At 41.0% G+C, this 18557-nt stretch overlaps 2 protein-coding genes and 1 long non-coding RNA gene across 4 annotated transcripts in view; 2 read left to right on the top strand and 1 right to left on the bottom strand.

Annotated features, from left to right (window-relative positions):
• Positions 1 to 3844, top strand: part of TNFRSF14 (tumor necrosis factor receptor superfamily, member 14) — a 6449-nt gene extending 2605 nt beyond the window's left edge. The window contains exons 3-7 of the mRNA XM_009320540.1: positions 1397 to 1552; positions 1973 to 2063; positions 2615 to 2772; positions 3088 to 3104; positions 3702 to 3844. Of these exons, the coding sequence (XP_009318815.1) occupies positions 1397 to 1552; positions 1973 to 2063; positions 2615 to 2772; positions 3088 to 3104; positions 3702 to 3809 (530 nt within the window). The 3' untranslated portion in view covers positions 3810 to 3844. The remainder of the gene's footprint in view (positions 1 to 1396; positions 1553 to 1972; positions 2064 to 2614; positions 2773 to 3087; positions 3105 to 3701) is intronic.
• A 60-nt stretch (positions 3845 to 3904) lies between these two features.
• On the top strand, positions 3905 to 8354 carry LOC103913948. The gene is made up of 3 exons (XR_663444.1): positions 3905 to 6177; positions 7435 to 7535; positions 8105 to 8354. It is a non-coding gene; the product is annotated as an uncharacterized LOC103913948 (long non-coding RNA).
• Positions 8355 to 14007: 5653 nt separating this feature from the next.
• The window catches only part of MMEL1 (membrane metallo-endopeptidase-like 1), a 28967-nt gene continuing 24417 nt past the window's right edge, over positions 14008 to 18557 (bottom strand). For both annotated transcript variants that reach the window (XM_009320542.1, XM_009320541.1), the window contains exons 19-22: positions 18103 to 18168; positions 15686 to 15781; positions 14684 to 14760; positions 14008 to 14252 (exon numbers count right to left, since the gene is read on the bottom strand). In XM_009320542.1, coding sequence (XP_009318817.1) covers positions 14153 to 14252; positions 14684 to 14760; positions 15686 to 15781; positions 18103 to 18168 — 339 coding nt within the window. In that variant the 3' untranslated portion in view covers positions 14008 to 14152. The remainder of the gene's footprint in view (positions 14253 to 14683; positions 14761 to 15685; positions 15782 to 18102; positions 18169 to 18557) is intronic.

The raw sequence follows: 18557 nt of genomic DNA on the forward strand, positions 1-18557 counted from the left end.
AGGAGGGCACACAGCAAGCTCACTACCCTGGACTTCAGGAGAGCAGAGTTTGGCCTCTTCAGGGATCTGCTTGGTAGAGTGCCATGGGACAAAGCCCTGGAGGGAAGAGGGGTCTAAGAAAGCTGGGTATTATTCAAGGATCACCTCCTCCAAGCTCAGGAGCGATGCATCCCAACAAAGAGGAAGTCAGGCAAAAATGCCAGGAGGCCTGCATAGATGAACAAGGAGCTCCTGGATAAACTCAAACACAAAAAGGAAGCCTACAGAGGGTGGAAGCAAGGACAGGTAGCCTGGGAGGAATACAGAGAAGTTGTCCGAGCAGCCAGGGACCAGGTTAGGAAAGCTAAAGCCCTGATAGAATTAAATCTGGTCAAGGGCAACAAGAAAAGCTTCTATAGTTACGTTGGTGATAAAAGGAAGACTAGGGAAGATGTGGGCCCTCCCGGGAGACCTGGTTGCCCAGGATATGGAGAAGGCTGAGGTACTCAACGACTTTTTTGCCTCAGTCTTCACTGGCAAGTGCTCAAGCCACACTGCCTAAGTTGCAGAAGGCAAAGGTGGGAACTGGGAGAATGAAGAACCACCCACTGTAGGAGAAGATCAGGTTCGAGACCATCTAAGGAACCTGAAGGTGCAGAAGTCCATGGGACGTGATGAGATGCATCTGCGGGTCCTGAGGGAACTGGCAGATGAAGTTGCTAAGCCACTATCCATCATATTTGAGAAGTCAAGGCAGTCTGGTGAAGTTCCCACTGACTGGAAAAGGGGAAACATAACCCCCATTTTTAAAAAGGCAAAAAAGGAAGACCTGGGGAACTACAGGCCCATCAGTCTCACCTCTGCCTGGCAAGATCATGGAGCAGATCCTCCTGGAAACTATGCTAAGGCACATGGAAAATAAGGAGGTGATTGGTGACAGCCATCTGGTCTAGTGGAAGGTGTCCCTGCCCATGGCAGAGGGCTTGGAACTAGATGATCTTTAAGGTCCCTTCCAACCCAAACCATTCTATGATTCTGTGATTTAAAGGCTCCTTTAGATTGAAGCATGGTGTCTAAAAAGCTGTCTTGGAATGCTTGGAATTTCAGGCCTGAAAGAGTTCCTGGTGGAGCTGTCCTGCTTCACCAGGACAGCTAATTTAAAAACAGAGTTCAGTTGGGAGTATTCTGCTTTTGCCATGAAGTCACTTCGGACAGACGTAAATGTGACCCAAGATGCTGTGTCTGTGAGGAACTGGGCTCTCTTTATACATCAAAAAAGGAGTCATCTTCACTAATCCTGTTAGTTCTGGTGCTCTTCACCAGTGCATCAAGGCAAGGCTAAATGTTCACTTTTGCTTTTGTATCTGTTGATTGTACCCATGTAAACACTGTGGCTGTGCGTGTAAATTTCTCTTAGGAGCCAACCTAGTGCCAGAAGCGGCCTGTACCTATACGAAGAATACTGTGTGTGGCTGTCTGCCTGGGTATTTCTGCAGTTATTTTGGGACTGAAGACTGCGAACTTTGTCAACGCTACACTGTCTGCTTTCCTGGCACTATGGTAAAAGAAAGGGGTAAGCCAACATAGCATCAGTAACACCAAACTTTCTTATGGGGAGTGCCTTTGGAGTTTGATTTTTGAGGAGGCTGGCTGTCAGTTCATCCAGAAAAAAAGTAGTGAAGGATCAGTGTGAATGGATAGGGCCAGCGCATGTGAGCTATGATGTATACTGGTCCACTGTGCTGACTGTAATTGTCAGAGCAGCAGTGCACAGCTGAAAGCTTGCACGATCCATGTAAGTCCTAGATGCTGAGGTAGCTGATGTGGCCAAGAATGCTTTTTTTCCTGTCTGCAAAGACAGAAGTGTGTGAGCTTTGGTCTGTAATGAAGAGTCTCTGCAGTAATCACTTGGTCGTTTACAAAGATCATGCTGAACTGAAGCTCTCCTTAGCCATAGGTGCAGATAGAAATCCTGTTGTCTTCTCCCTTACAGGCACAAAGACCACTGACAATGTGTGTGAAGCCTGTCCTCCCGGAACCTCCTCAATAGCCAACATGTCCTACAGTTGTACACCGTGGCCCAGGTAAGCAGCTCTTACTCTTTATGGGTGTGGGGCTATTCTCTTTAACTTTTGGGTCTGCATTTTGCTGTCTTCAAAACAGCAGTTTCCTGCTTCCAGTAAGGCACCAAGTGTGGAATCCTGTTGCTATGTCCCACTCCTTCTTGGGAACAGCTTAACTTCTCTCTTTATAAACTCACTAACATGACAGATTTTGCCTTCAGCCTCTTGTCATAACTTGTCAGTGCACAGGAGAGTCTCAGACAGCTCTAACAGAGCTGGATCTGGACCCACGAAGAGCAGTGGACTCCTCTGGGTACCTGGGTTTCAGCTGACACATCCCTTAGCTATAGCAGAACAGGTGAGAGTTTGCTTCTGAGGGGAATCAATTTGCATTTACAAGCATTAAAACAAAGAGGTAAAAGGCAGCTCCTTCTTGGATTACCCACCAAATCAGAAAGACTGTTGTGAATGCCCCTGGATGTGGAGGTGTGATGTTAAAAACAGTACAGCAGTTCCCCTGCAAGGTCTGCTCACAGGCTCTAAGAACACAATTATTTCTTTTCTCACATCAGACTTAAGGAGAACAGCTGGGTACCAGGAGGGGACGGGAATCCTTCCTCAGATTCCTCTGTTACAGCAATTGTTGGTTCTGTTCTTGGAACCATGCTGGTTGTTGCAGTTGGCCTTACATATATCTGGCAAAGGAAGAAAAGGAAAACTCATGTGCCACGTAAGTACGGAGAGCATGTGTATAAAGGGGTGGTTTTGTAATAGCTAGTATTCCGAAGAGTGGTCTTCGTTTCACTAGATGTTGAGCTGAAACCTTAACAGCCAATTAGAGGTGAACTGCAAGGAAATTTCTACATTTGTGAGTGCCACAGTTAACCTGCTGTAATGATGCCTCCCTTAGGGGGTGTGCCTATGCCGGCTCACCGCTGAACCACTCCTACATACATGTAAGGACAAGATAACACGATGAGAAAAATGTGTTAGTATAAAGTTCACCTTACTGCATTTTGATGGGACTGTTTCCTTTTCTTTGCAGCGGTGCAGGAATCAGGGGTGAGTATCTCTCTCTCTCTCCTTTCTTTTTTTTTGTAATATGTTGAAATCTGAAGTAGGTTTTTTGTTCCGTGTTTGCTTGTGCTATGTGTCTGATGGGCTCAGTGCGTGCTGGAGCGGCTTGTGGATACTGGGAGTGCCTGTGAGTTCCAGAATCCCCAGAACTACACAGTATAAACTCATTTTATGTGATTCTCATTAGGAGGCTTGGGATCTAGTCCCTAGGCCATTATTATCTCCTGACATTGCCTAAGAATGAATATTTAAGGGGATTTAGGAGATGGACTCCTACTAAGAAATACGAGTCTGACTTACGTAACTGTGTTTATTTACTCTCCACCCTACAGTATTATGTATGCCCTAAAAGTTCCTGTTAGTGATTTGCGAGATCTGGTATCTGTGCAGACAGCGATGTGTTTCATAGGAAAAACATTGAATGGACCGTATAATTTGCAGTTCTGATTTGAGAGGGGACCTACAGCGACTCTTGATCTTAAGAAAGAAGCAAAAGTCTAGCTGTTAGTAGTGAAAATAGCAGGCATTTGCTAATAAAAGCTGACCTTCATACCCTGTGTTTTCCTTTGACATGTTTTAAAGAGTGGACAGCAGGATCAGACTTTGATGTTATCCGTGGAGAATGGGGATCAAACAACTGTTCCTGTGCAGGAAACCGGTGCCGATCCTGAAAAAAACAGGCCTGAATAGCCATTTTTGTTTGAATTATTGTAGACAATGGAGGTGGTAAAAAAACCAACAAAAAACCAACCCCCAAAAAAACCCCAAACCCAAAACACCCCGACAAAAAAAAGCCCAGCCTTTTTTCCAAATATTCATGGAGAAAAAGACAGCTTGAAAATGAAAAGGAGGGTCTGCAAAGAAGCTAAGGAAATAGCCAAGAGGCATCTTCTGAAGCATCAAAGTTTGAAATAGCTGAGTGATCAAGGCATTGGTCAGTATTGTCAGGGCTTGTAAAGCTCTTTCCTTTTACATCCCTGCTTTGTGGAGCTGTGCTCTGTGTGGTATGCCTGGACTTTCTTACTTACCAACTCGGACAATTATCATTTGGTATGCCTGTAATTATTCCAAGGACTGTTTGTTAGTGGGAAAAAATAGCTTTTTTCATTTTAAAAATTCCACGTAACTAATACATAACACATTTTCCAAATGCATTTTGTACAAATTTTTCCTTTTTAGAAGCAAAGAAAATAGTAATGGGAAAAGAAATCTTGCACAGCAAGAAACATATAGCTTTTAGTAATGTCATGAATCACATATACACAATTACTGTCTTTTGCTAGTCACCTCTGCTCTAATCTGTGATCACGTGTTAAAGAAAGTAAAAGGTCTTATGTGAACTATGTGCATAGAAATAAAGTTCTTACGAAGGAAAACACATTCTCTCTGTAAAAGGACTTCCCTGTTACCTGAAGAAGTGAAAACACTGAGTTGCTTGGCATGTTGGCATTATCTTGAGGAAAAGCAGCATTCTTAAAGAGCATCATGGTGGACATAGATTTTTGAGGAAGGATTTGGTGAGTGTAGTAATGCTTTCTTTATCAGCTGAGCCTGAGGTGAAGAATTGTATCTAAAATGAGATGTGGAAGAAGATGGGGAGAGGCATGGAGAAGACACACGATCAGTGCAGTGGGAGGCCCGGGAGGAGGTACTGGGGCTGATGGAATCAGCAGATACCGCGATGTACTATGAAAGCATCAGAGTGGCAGGGCGAGAAGCTTGTGTTGCGCAGGGTGCAGAGGGAGCTGTAAGTGGAATTAGAGAGAGGCTGACATGGGAGATGTCTTTGCGTTTCCGTTTTGAATGACTCTGAGGAAGAGCAGAGGAGTGGAGGAGAACAGCTTGCGGTAATTGATATGGGCTGCCTATGTTTTTGCTGCATTAATGCAGTCCCTCTGAATTCATGTTCACCCAGGCCACAGATCTAGAGACCGCTGCTCTTTGACCAACAAACTCGTACACCTCTTCCCCATATGACTATGAGGAATGGAAGAAAATGGGAACTGGTTGTCTTTTTGCTTAGGGAAAATATGATAGACAACTTCTTCATTTTTTTTTTTAAACTATGTTAGTCTGTTCAGCAGAATTAGTTCTGTGGTTTTTTGCAAAATAAGGTGACATTTTAGAAACTCAACATTACATTTTGTAAGAAAGGTAGCTATACAAAAGTACAGCTCTATTGTAAAATCAAGCTGCAAGCAATGGAAAGTTAAAGGTTTCAGAGAACGCTTTAAAATTCCTTTTAAAGTTTCTGCTGTATACATGTAGATCTGTCCATGAAGAAATACCTTCTGTTAAAGTTCTAAGAATAAAAATGGTGTGATTTTTAGTGGTTTTTTAGAAGTCCCAATAAAAGTCATGCTTATGAAAACCTTTACACTGCAGTAATCACAGAAGGGCAAACTGTCTACAATTTCTTTTACTTCTAGCTAGTTTTGTATAAAAAAGGATGCCCACGGTATTTACAATCCCAATGTCAAAGTTGTGAAAGTATCTGAAAAAGAGATACAGCCTTTGTTGATTCTTGCGTGTCTGCTGAGAGTCACACAAAACAAACTTAACAAGCCCTGACTTCACTGCGTTTCTAGAAGCAGTTTTACTTTCAGTAGTCAAATATGCGACAAGTCAGTAAGGCAGTTCTAACACTCTGAAAATACCAGTGGCACCCGGCAAATGCATTACTATTTTTTGTGTTTGCCAGTTTTGTGGCTGGTCTGATAGGACTTACTGAGTATGTCCCAATGAACAGTGAAGATATGCATTGAGCAAACACAGTTTTCTTCTTCCAGGCTTTTTTCTCTAGGTTAGTTCTTCAGTAGCTGGTTAATGTTTCATGGGGTTGGATGTTTGCTAACATTTGGCTGACTGTCGAATTTGCTAATTGTTAACCACTGCTTGTTCCTCTGCAATACTTGTGTACGAAGGGTTACTTCCATTGTTTAGTAAAAAGCTTTCTTGAGCAAACTTTAAAGACAAAAGCAAAACCCCAAATGGAGAGAGTTCAGAGAACAGCGACAAGGAAACTTCAGCCTTCTCTGTGCTACCTGCCAACCTAGGGGTAAGTTCTAGCTTTTTCTTACCTTCTAATGACTTAATCTTATTGTTGAAGGCCTGCTTTGGCAGCGGTAGCATCCTGCTTTTGCACTTGCACTAGTGATAGGTGTGGCTTTGAACAGTCTTCACATCTTACACCTTTGCAACTCTCAGTACTTCTTTCAGCTTACAGGTAGCAGGTGTTACTCCGTACCTTGCTGGCTGATGTGTACATTGTTCTCTTCCAAAAACGGGAATTGTGCAATTCATGACCTGGCAGTAACATTTCTGACAAGGTCCCTGGCTTTTTGGTGGGCACAGAGCTTGCCCTTGGTATGGTGGTATTCAGGTTTTGAAGATTTCATTGCCGTTCGTCTCTGCATAATCCAGATCTGTTAATTCTCACCTTGGGTTAATTAGAGTTTGTAAAGCACTTTGTAAACCTCAGTGGACAGGTGCTAGACACGTATAAACCTCTTAGAGGTGCTGCAGGTGTGCCGACAGGCTGCTGCTGGACCATGGGCTGTCTGGTTGCCTTACAGTCTGTGATTTTTCAATTACTATATTGGCATACTCTGGATCTTAAGTTATTCAGTATTACTTTTTTACTGAGCTGAACTTTTAATTAAACAGCTGTGAAAGCAGATGAAGATCTTAAGAAGGGAGAGGAGTTAAATATTACTGTTCTTCAGTGTTGTCCTTCGGAGGAGGGATTTATTGTAGTGTTTAGGCAGCAATTGCTCCAAAGATGTTTTTGCAAAGAAATACCTGTCTTCCAGCTCCATAATTATTAGATGATCAGAAGCTTGAGACGCGTTATCTAAAACAGCACAGAAACTTTGCTGTTTCATTACTCCTGAGACTGGAGAGGCAAGACTTGTAGGAAGAGGTAACTATGATTAGAATTCTGGGGCCAGCACCACAAAGAACATTTCAGCTTGTATTTCCTGTTGACTTGAGAAACCAAGTTTGTCCTGCTAACCATTGGAAAGGCCCTTTAAAAGATACTGTCAGACAGTTGGGCCTGGGTAGGAACTCTTGGTTCCTATGACTTCAGTTGCAGTTGGAAGAAGATGCTGTAGATAAGCCGGGAGCTTTGCAAAGTCAGGTAAAGAGACGGGATGCAGCATCAGACTAGGATCAGCGATCTACCAACTGAAAAAAAATGGTTTTTTGGGTGCCTGCCATAGCAGCGGTGTGTTTAATGTCTACAGCAAGTGTGTGTTTGGTGGAGTCTGAAAAAACTTGCTAATGTTTAGATGTGTCTTTTGGTCTGTTTTAGAAGTTGGAGTCTGATTTGTCACGAGGTGGCAGCACGGGAGAAGGAAAGACTTCATTTTCCCCTCATTCTGGCAAACGTCTGCATCTTTCTTCTTTTCCGAAGTATGTAATAAAGCTTCTCTGACGCTTAATTGCCTACGAGTCCAAAATGGAATCAGATCTGCAGGAAAACACCTCCGGGTACAGAATTTTCCACTAGGCTAAAGTATTTTCTGCAGGATCTGCTAATTTCTGTCCGGTTACGTGTATTTGTCCACTATCTTAGTTTTTGATTAAGGTGCTCTGTTGTGGGTGGGGGTGAGAGGTGTTAGAGGGGGCTAAAATGGAGGCTGTTCACCAGAGTCTCTGACTGAGACAGACAAACATGTTATACATAACTTAGCCTGGAAGCGACTGTAAATGACAAAAGTACTGTGTGTGTGTGTCAGTCTTGCTGTCTGACAGATTGTGTTGGTTTGGGTAGGGCAGTATTTGTGTGGAGAATACTTCATGTCTGAAAGCTCTGCAGATTATGAATATGCATCTTGTTCCTTCCTGGAGTGCATAAGCCCTGTTTCAGTAGTGAAAGTTCTGGATTATTGGGAATTCCTTTAAAAAATATTACAGACCTTGTTCTGGGGACAAACAGTTTCGTTCTTACCTAACACTAAATACGTTATTTACTTGTGCAGGTGGAGAAAAAGATGGTCTTGTACAGGGCTCCCCAGGTGACTCTGTTCCTTTGAAAGTAACTGAAAAGTCATCACAACTGCTGAAGAAAGTATGAAACCTCAGGTGGGGGCAGGTGTTGCTTGTAGCTGAAATTGCTGCCCTGATTTGAAATGGAGAAACCAGTTGTAGCTTAAACTTCACCTGATCATGGGATAAATAATAATCGGTGTCTTAGGAGCACAGCAAATGGTCCCTCTACTGCCAACACCGGCCCTCTACTACCAACGCCGGCTCTCAAACATAGAATGCTCGTAAAGCTGTCTTCTGTCACTACCACTGGTGTTCACAAACTGAGTATGCAGCGGCTGCCACCAGCAACATGCAACATAAAGGTCGGATGCCAGGCAGTCGAGCAGAATGGCTGGACAGTACGATGGTTGATTGCACCACGTGACACTAAGAAGCTGTGCTGGAAAATTTTACTTGACAGACTGAAGGTTTTTGAAGCTCCATCTGGTTGGGACCTGGATCTTCCTGGAAAGGTATTATCATCTCTGCTCTGAACTTTGAATTGGCAGTTGCGTTAAACTTAGATGGAAGAGAAGCTTACAGATGGCACAGGTGTCAGATGGAAACCTAATGCCATGTAGTGAACTAAGTGCACAGTAACAGGCCCGGCTGAACAAGCCACGATCTTATTTTGAAAGTCCTCTGCATTTATCTCTTTGTAGATGTTCACTCAGTGATAGGCCAAGGTCAGTGAAACTCCGCTGCTGCCCCCGTCCTCACCTGGAATTGTTTCTCACTTACGGTAGCGCATCTCCTCCTCTTCTGTGACCCTCATGCGTAGGATTATGGAAAAGTAACACAGTGGTCAATAGGGAGTGCCATTTCCTCGTTGTTTTGAGCCTCTCCCTTATCTCTATTCTTGTTTCATCAAGGTCATTGGTAGCTAGTGTGATGTAGGGGGCTGTGACTGGAGAGGGGAGGTGTGAATGCAGTAGGGGTAAAATAAAAGGACGTGTGGGACTGTACAGGGAGGTTGTAGCTTATGCATTTGGGTTGTGCTGGCACAGACGCAAAGTGACAGATGGAGAGTCTCCTGCAGGTGGGAGGCGTAATAAACCTACATGAAAAAATAAAGTAACTTCCATGTGCTGTAATAATAACTTGGAATAAAACCTCCCAGGCACATTGTAATTATCCCTTTAGCAGTTGCATATGCCAGAACTTCTAATAGCACATCTCCAGAGCTTAATGATTTTGCAGAGTAATTAAATTGTCAACCATGTGAACCTCCTCCACCTGACCTCTACATGGTTGTATGCCGTTTCCCTTGCTTGGCATATATATACTGTTGTCACTTTCCTGAGTTCCCTCATGGTAGGCAGTGACTGCCTAGCAGTCTAGTATCAGACAGTTCCACAGTCCTTCTGCTAAGACTTAATTGAACAAATATAAAAGAATGCAATTCTCAAGGCCAAAACTGTCCTATGAATATGGTAACAAAGAACAGTAACTTGTACTTTTAGAGAAGGATTATATGCAAATCTGACTAGCCCTAGGACCATTTCTGTTATCTGTAGAGTACACGCTAATACGATAATAGTTGTAGTATACTTGTAGCTGTTGTAGTCAAATTAAAACAGTTAATAGCGCTGTATTACTGGTCACAACTTTGGTTAACTCTTCTTCCGTAATCTCATGCTTTTGTTCTTGTGCGTAACTCTGACCCGTCTCGTGAGCAAGGGACCCTTCCAGCATGTTGGGAATGTACTGGGCTATATACCCTGCTCCCCAACCATAATTACTTCTGTATTTCTTACAGTGCAATGAAGAGGTCTACATCTGATAACGAAAACCAGGAGCATGAAATATCTAAGCAAAAATGAAGCTGGCAAGGACTGTCTTTGTTCTATTACTCCCTATTTGCGGTGAACTTGCCTTTTTGCATTTGTATGATAGCTGGACCACTGCAAATATGAGTGTCATATGTAAAAGGTACTGTGCCAGATTCTATCCTTGAATTTGTGGTATTATTCATATTGGCAATCCATACTTTGTGTTATTTCTTTTTTTTCCCTTCATATATTGTCTCTTGGATTTTACATTAAAAAGCTCCTCCTCAAATTCGCTTCTTTTTTCTGATATTCCACCAAAAGATGTAGGCTACCTAATTTTTCCGTCCCTAAAGAATTCCAGTTGTAGTTTATCCTGAAGTACTGTTACTGGCGACTTAATAGACAAGTTAAACTATTGAGCAGTGTAGTATTTAAAATGTCCCCCTCTTCTTAATAACCCTAGAATAAAAACATTTTCACGATGGCAGGCAAACTACCCGAACTTGTTATGAAATCTGTGATTGTCAGGCTAATCTAGACCTAACTGTTAGGGTGAATCTCTGAGCAGAAGCTGGCAAAAGGAATTGTACGTTCACAGCACAGCAGGACTCCCCTGAGGAGTCCTAGGACAACTCCTTTTTCTCAGAACAAGCTGAGAAAGTAGGTGTCTATCACTATGATATGTAGGGGGCAAATACTAAAGGCATCTCAGGCCAGGACGCTTTTCTTGGAGAGTCCGTTGCACTGTAAACACCTGCCTTTTAAAGGCGTGTGAGGACAGAGGGGGGAAAGGCACTTTGGCCAACTCAGCTTACTGGAAGTGCCACATGAAAATAGCAGCTACACAAGGGTGAAAGGTTTTATTAGCTGACTAAGAAATTTAGCTTTACTGTATGCATGCAATCTGGCATGGAAAATCTGAGTAAGTGAAGATGGACAAAATGCAGTTAAATAGAGTTTATTTTGCCTGCCACCATACACAAATAATTAAATAACAGAAGCTGATTTTTCAGAGCACTTGACTGTCTTGTAACCAGTCATTTAGTGTTAAAACAAATTAAAATCCTTCCAATAGGAAACAGTAGTCAAATGACCGTTCTATGAACATCAGTTTTAGATGTGATGAGAAAGGTGACCCTCACTTAATGGCCAGAACAAAGCTTGGAGGGCATTTCATACTAAGGAGCGCTGTAGATCATGTCTGGTTTTATACAGATAAAGAGCAATTTAGGAAAATAAAGTCCCTAGCCTATTACATGTACAATCCAATCCAGGAGCAAATACAAACTTAGTCTGTATGACAGTCAGTTTTAACAAGGCATGGGACATGAGCATTTGGTTAATTCAAGAGCAAAACCTCTTTCAAAGCAAATAAAAACCAGAATGGAACATAATTAGGCTTGTCTTCAACATCGAGTTGCAAACATCTTAAAGCACTGTTGTTATACAATACTTAGGCTTCCTAATTCTCACCAGATCACTGATATATTGGCCTCTTACCTCTCTAATGATGGTAGGCAGAAATAATATAATTGGCATGAAGCCTTTTAGGACATCAGAATCTCACCAATCCGCTGCTACATCTGCAATCTAACTACATGGTTCTAGTCCTGGATGGAGCCAAAAGCTCATAGTTAGTCATAGTTTGAGTTGAACCTTCATGTCTAAATGAGTTACCGTCCATCTGTGTTTTACAGAGTCTGTGTTACCTCCTAACTAGCTTATCTTGTATCCTCTTTGTTAATCTTTGAGTCGCATGGATGATTTACTAGGATATTCTATGAAATTGCTTCTGTTGTGTTTTAGTAGCATTATTAAGTCTGACTTCAAAAGGTTTTGGTGTTCAGTATGAGAGAGAACTGGAACTTACCAAAAGGGAGAAGCATTAAGTATAGTAATGCTACTGTGAATTTGGGGGGGTTTGTATTCTAAGCTAACCCAGCTCTGAGGTAAAGTACCAGGAGCACACAGTACCTTATAAACATCTCATTATGTGTCTCAGTAGAACCAAAAGTTTTAACATCTGAAGCACTTCAACAGCATGGAGGCGTGAGCAGGACACGTATGTGGCAGCTTCTGTACCTCCAGGTTTCCTTTAAGGGCTTTTAAGTCACTTAAAGGGGAGCTTAATCCTAGTGTAGAATATTGTAACTTTTTTTTTTTTTTAAGAGGGCTCTCAGAGCTTGTTAATGCACTCTCCTAGACACCATTTTTTTGTTGGTTTTTTTTTTAGTGTGGGTCAATCCTAAGGTTTTCAGGCACTTATATATGTGAATCCAACAATTCCCATCTGAAAAAAAAATCCTTTCCTCCCACTTAACCTGCCTTGAATCAGGATCTTTGTTAGAATTAATGTGGTCAAGTGCAGTTCTCCTCAGGTAATAGACATAGCTGAAATAAACACAAAACCAAACTGCAATTCAGGTTGCATTCCCTTATAGAGGTCTGTATATATAGTATAGTCTGTATATGTAGTCATCTGAGGTGCAGCACAGAAAAGAATTAGATGTGAACCACTTTTTCTATCACTATTAACTGTGTTGAAAGCCAGATTCTATCCATTGTGTGGTATTTGTTTGCAGTAGGCAACTCTACTGGTGGGTGCTGAACAGTCTGCTCTTAGTCTTTTGAAGAGAGATTAAATAAATAAAATTGCAACTAAACCCTCTTACTATTCTCCCTTCTGTACTTAACTCTCAGACTTTGAAGGGCAGAGAAGAGTGGTTGATCCCTGAGGTAGCACTGATTCTCTGAGAAAGTTACCTTCCGAGATTACTTTTAAGATAGAAATAAAATGTAATTGAACTCTATATTCTCAGCTACAGTCAAAGCAGGAATTTATCTGTAGACTGATTTCACTTTAGCTGGTGAAATTCATGCAAAAATCAGGAGGGTTTCATCCAGTGATTTAGCCAGCTCTTATCGTCAAATGGCCAGAATAATTCAGTGGGCCATCTCTTATAGCAAAGCTGATTTTCATTTCCTTCCCTGTTGTTTAGACAATCAAACCTTTTGCTAGTGGTGCGCTAATGAAATCCGTGAAGCAAATGAATAGTGGGATTTGGCACTTGGTAAGCTAAGCACTAGTAGTTACTATCTTGCTTTCCAGTGATTTCTGTGCTAGAAGGAAAAGCATTTGCTGAAAGAGTATTTAAAATTCACTATTAAGTGTTGGCAGTTTAAAATATTATCGTTATATTAGAATGCTTACTGAGGAAAGCCACCCAGAACTCGCTATAGTAAAATGCTTGCTGAATTGGCTACTGTGGGTTGTTTTTTTTATTAAAATTAATACTTGTTACATTTTCAAGTGTAAATACTGAAAAATAGCCTATGGCAAAATGAAAAGGCACAGGATCAAAACCAGCTTAATTGTTTCCATGGATACACGTTCGCTATTTGGCAAAAAATATTTTATACGCTTTCTACAAGAATAAGCATCATTTTAAATATATCTCTGAAGGAAGGGACCCTGTAATTTTAACCATAACGACAGAATTTGTACTCCTAAAAATGTGATCTTTCTATCTAGTAATACCTCGCGTTAAGGTCACGTTACAGTTGTTCTTTGGAGCAGAGGAACTCAAGTGCAGTGGGAGAGTGCAGCTTTGCATTAAGTTAGCAGCCAACAGGCATCTTAAACATACAGCTCACTGTGTAACATACCAGGACAAATAGCAATCTCTTACAACAAAGCGGTAATCAAAGTGCACGTATACAGACAGCATGAGAGTTTAAACTAGCTCTAACCTGAATTTGGGAAGAATGCACCAGAAACTGAATCAGAATACTGGAAAACGGTTCAGTGAAACATCTCAAACAGGTTTGCTGAGTCTCAGAAGGCATAGTTGTAAGACATATTAAAATTATTGTTCCTTTCTGAAAAATAGATATATAGTTGTTTGTTGGTTTTCTTTTTTATTTAAGAATTAGTCTTTGTAACCCTGATGCGGTATCTTAATAACAGTCAGGATGTCATTTGAAACAGTCGTTTATGTTCTGGAGCATACTGTGGCTTTCAGCACAGCCCATCAGTCACTGAGATACCTGGGTACTTCCCAGTGGAACTGTACGAGCTTCAGTGCTGTAGTTTCCTTGATTCTCACTACAGTAGCTGCACCATTAGCCTTGGCTGTGACTGACTGGGAGAACATCAGGCACATCATTGGCAAGAACTGTTTGTTGTGTCACCAGAGTATGTGTCATTCCCACCAGTGTTCTTTTTGGTTACCACACTCTGCACTTCTCTGCAGGATGCATGGCTGTGCCTTTTTTACAGTGGAACACCTCTGAGAATGCTTCAAAGTTCTGCAAAGATCCCATCACCCTAAACAAAGAGAAGGAACTTATTTACATGGATACAGTGCACGGAGGTTGTTGCTCTGGAAAACAGAAAGCCACGTCCATAAAGTGATTCAGAATCTCATAACGCAGTTACAGTCTCAGAATATGGGATACTTTATGCAAGAAAAATATAGCTAATATGACTAATGAAATGCTAGAACAAACAGAGCACGTAGTGAGTGAGTTCTGGTCCATTCTCTATAGATTGGCAAATTTACCAGGCCAAGTAAAGGACTGTATTCTTCAGCAGCGTCCTACAAGCTATGGGAGAACTTCTGCCAAGTTAGTCTAGATTTATCTTGTCTGTTAGAATATAGCTGCTAGCAATGAGCCACTCTCTCCTTTTGCGCTGTATTGGTGCAATGGGTTGAACCAAGTAAGTTATCAATTCATAAATCAGTTCGTAAAACCCACCTGTATTTCAGAGGGCTGTGAACATCTGTCTTTATTGACTGGCTAGCATATTCTGGTCTGTAAGAACCACACCAAACCTAGACAAGGAGGATTAATCATTAGTGGGTCAGTACTAAAGGGAATTCAGTTTGGGGACCTTCTCACTGTTTTTTGAAGTTTTTCCTAAGAGCCATCCCAATTTGTTACAATATAGTTGGAGTAGATTTTCTAGAGAAGGCAGAATAGATACAATTATTTACTAATTAGTTTTTGTTTTATTGAGTTCTTCAATCAAGATGTGATGCTTTGGGATAGATATATTAGCTCTTGACTTCACCCATGTGTTTCTTCGAACAGATGAGCTGAAGACCAAGAGTCTGAGGCACAACGCTAAGTGTGTTGGCCTACTGTCAAATATTTGACCTACTGTTAAATGTTTGTTACTCTAAAAATATAAACATATGGGGGTTTCTGATCCAGGCTGAAGGGTGAAATTCAACTCAGCAAACTTAATTGTTTCTGCATTGTAATAAAGTGCTATAGAGGAAAATAAATGGAATCTGTAGCAACATCTGTGATCTGAGTATGTATTTCAGGGCTGCTGGCTTGGTATTTCTCAGGTGTTCAGTTTTCTCCACATATTAAAAAATGGATGAAACCCTGTCTGTATGGAAAGCAAAAGGAGTTTTCTCATAAATGTTATTGGAACCAATATTTACATGAAATGGCAAGCTCTTGAAAGTTGTCTCCCATGAGTTGTTGTCTGACACACCTTTTTGTTGGTAGATGCCCTGTTTCTCTGTGTCCTCACTCCAGCATGTTTCAGTAGTGCCCTCAGAAAAGTTATTGAAAACTCTTTCTTTTAATCACTAAACCATCTTTTTCACGTCTGTCTTGAGGACCTTTTGATGAGTGAGTGCAGTCAATGGTCAATCACTGTCCCAAGTAGAGCTTTCTAACCTTTAGGATCACCTAATTTATACTTTCATGCAGCAGGTAGCGGCTGCATCCAAGTGTTCTTACCTGGGCAAAGTTGAGGAAGAAAAGCTGTTTGTGGGACAGATTCAGTCCAGGCAACTTTGGCTCCTTCCCTTCCCGTTCCAGCCATTTTAAGTAGGCCTAGAAATGATCATAGATTCAATTCAGGGAAGCAGCAGGATGGCCTATTCAGGCATGATAGGTATTTTGAATGTTATTTTGGGGTGAGAGATTTTAGTCACAATGTATGTGAATCCAACATGTCTTGCCTTCTGTATTTTTGTAGTTTTTATCTTTCTAATACAAATAGTACAGCTAATTTTATGAAAAAGCTGTCATCATAAGTACTCTGTTGACTTTTCTAGTAAAAAAAAGAAACAGGTGATTTGCATTCAGCTTCTTAAGTACAGTAATCTCTGAACTGAAAACTATTATAAAATGGGAAAAACTACCAAACTCTTATATGGAAGTGGAGTTTTAGAGCAGTAGTTATTGTTGGCCAGTTGAGCTTCCCTGCAATGAATGCGCTATGCGTGTTCTTTACAGAGTCACTTGGAGACCTATTCTGAATTTCTTCAGCGAGGTGGCACACACTGTTTCAGCGGAAGGTATGCCGCTACTCCGACAGACCATTAGTTTGCTATTGTGTCTCAGCAAGCAAGCATGACAACGTGTGACTGCTAATATCATGTTTAAGTATAGCTGGTGATATATATTAAATCAATAACGCTACAGAGACTGAATGCCCGTGACTGCAGTTTGAGGTAAAATCATCAGCTTTCACGTGACTTTTTCTATAGGAATTTGTATCTGGAAATAAAGTGTTAAGTCTTCTCCACAGTTCTGTGGTGATGATTTTTCTTTCTTCAGGTTACTTCTCATAAAATAGCAGATAATAACCTTGCTCAATGTTAAATCCATTACCTGTTATTGTTACACATTAATTGGCCAATTTTCTTTTTTTAGGTATATTGACATAATGGAGACAAGTTAATGTGCCCTCACGCTGGTTAATTTCCAACGTTCTATTACCTTATCTTCTTAGTTGCTGAGATAGTCCCAAAGCACACAAAACATAAAAGGTAGAGCTGAGGGTAAAAATATATTCAGCACCACAGCACATCAGAGGATTCTGTGTGCAGGCAGTTTATGTCATACCACACGACTCTTCCACATTTGTAATAGCTTTTAGAACAAAGTGCTTATTCACTTTAACGAAGTAATTAATTTTAATGGTATCCCTCAGAGTCGGAATCGTCAGTTTAGACTTCTGAAAATTCAGGATATTCTTCTATAAACACCCTTAACCGTTGCTGTATTCAAAACACCAGAGAGAAAAAGTTTTACCATGACATCTTTTAGGATGCACCTAAATACTGTGAATAGTATTTTAGGATGCACCTAAATACTGTGAATCGGCCGCACCTCGAATACTGTGTTCAGTTTTGGGCCCCTCAATATTGTGTTCCTATTCATAACGATGGTTTGTAAACCTGGAGAAGTAAAGATACTGGACTTCCCTGAGTCTAGAAGCTGACTTCCCCTGGTAGAGCGGGAGAAATAAGGCAATAGGCAATAGTGTTTGTAACAGGTAAAACCATGCTGAACAATGTAGTTTTTCAACCACAGCATGGAGGTAGTGCTCTGATAGATCAGTTGCATTTCTCTTTTTTTGAAAATAACTGACTGGTTGAAGCAACCTTTTACCTTGGAAGGAGGCAGGCAGTTCTGAGATTATCAGTCCTTGCATTTTTATTCTGCTTTCTAGCTGCATGAAAAATAAATAGCAGCAAGGTAGAAGGGACTTCTTTGTGTCAATTTTCCTAAAGCTTAGAAAACACATAAAGAAAGCAACAAAAGGAGCTAGGCTTTTAGAGACAGGTATTTTCGTAGATCTGATCTGTATCCCTCTTGGGAAAGAGATGGTATTTTCATCTATTCTTTTCATGTCCTACCTGACGTGTCACTTTTGAGATCAAAGATGAAAAGCATGAGAGAGAGAAACTTGGAAAAAACAGTTTCTCTGCTTCATAATACCACCAAAGTGTGTTGCCAAGAAATTAGTGCTCTGTTGCCATGTGACAAGCTGTTTGAAGTTGTAGCTGCCATTTTCAGAATTAAGGGCTTTAGAAAATAGAGGGTGTTTTACCTTTTTCCTAGCTAATACTGTGCCTATTTATGAACGTTGCCCTTGTTTACCTGAGACAGAAATATGCAGCATCAAGCATTGTAGTACATCGAAGTATAGCTGGGAGAATTAGGTGGTCTTCTCCTGGGTGCAAAAATGCCATCAATCCTAAACTGTGATTGGATCTATGGGGACATAAGCTTCTAGATATATAATTGAGGCTTTACGTTTTTGAATATGGTAATAACATGTTAATTGTCAATTTTCTTATGACAGAGTAGGTAACGCCATTGCTGAAGGGGTAAAGTTAACTCCCAGTATATTTGAAAGTTACCTTATAAGCCTGTCGGACTCCTCCATTATCTGCAATATTTTCTCCTAATGTGCTTATTCCACTGACCTGTAAAAGAATAATCATTCATTTACTCTATAGTCAGTAATGTTTGCAACCCTAAGAACCACAAGTTGAAGCACAGTCATACATCGCAGACAGACAGTCATGCCTGGAACAGAAGGAAGCAGTGACTTTGTGCTGGGGAAAATAAAGGAGAGAATCAATATAAAAAATTAATAGGGTAAAAGCTGTTGATTAGAATAGAGAGAATATATGGGAACATAACATGAACAGAATATGGGCTGCTGGGCAGAATATATGCTAGCAGGACTGGCAAAATATGGTAGCAAACACGAGATTTCCCTCCCCCTTGCAAAAAGAAAACCTCATAGGGCTGGCAGCAAAAGCACACGTGGGCCCCAACTGCACACAGATATTGCTGGTTTTCTAGGCTA

This window comes from Pygoscelis adeliae, unplaced genomic scaffold, assembly GCF_000699105.1.
Source record: "Pygoscelis adeliae isolate BGI_AS28 unplaced genomic scaffold, ASM69910v1 Scaffold213, whole genome shotgun sequence".
Classification (NCBI taxonomy): Eukaryota; Metazoa; Chordata; class Aves; order Sphenisciformes; family Spheniscidae; genus Pygoscelis; species Pygoscelis adeliae.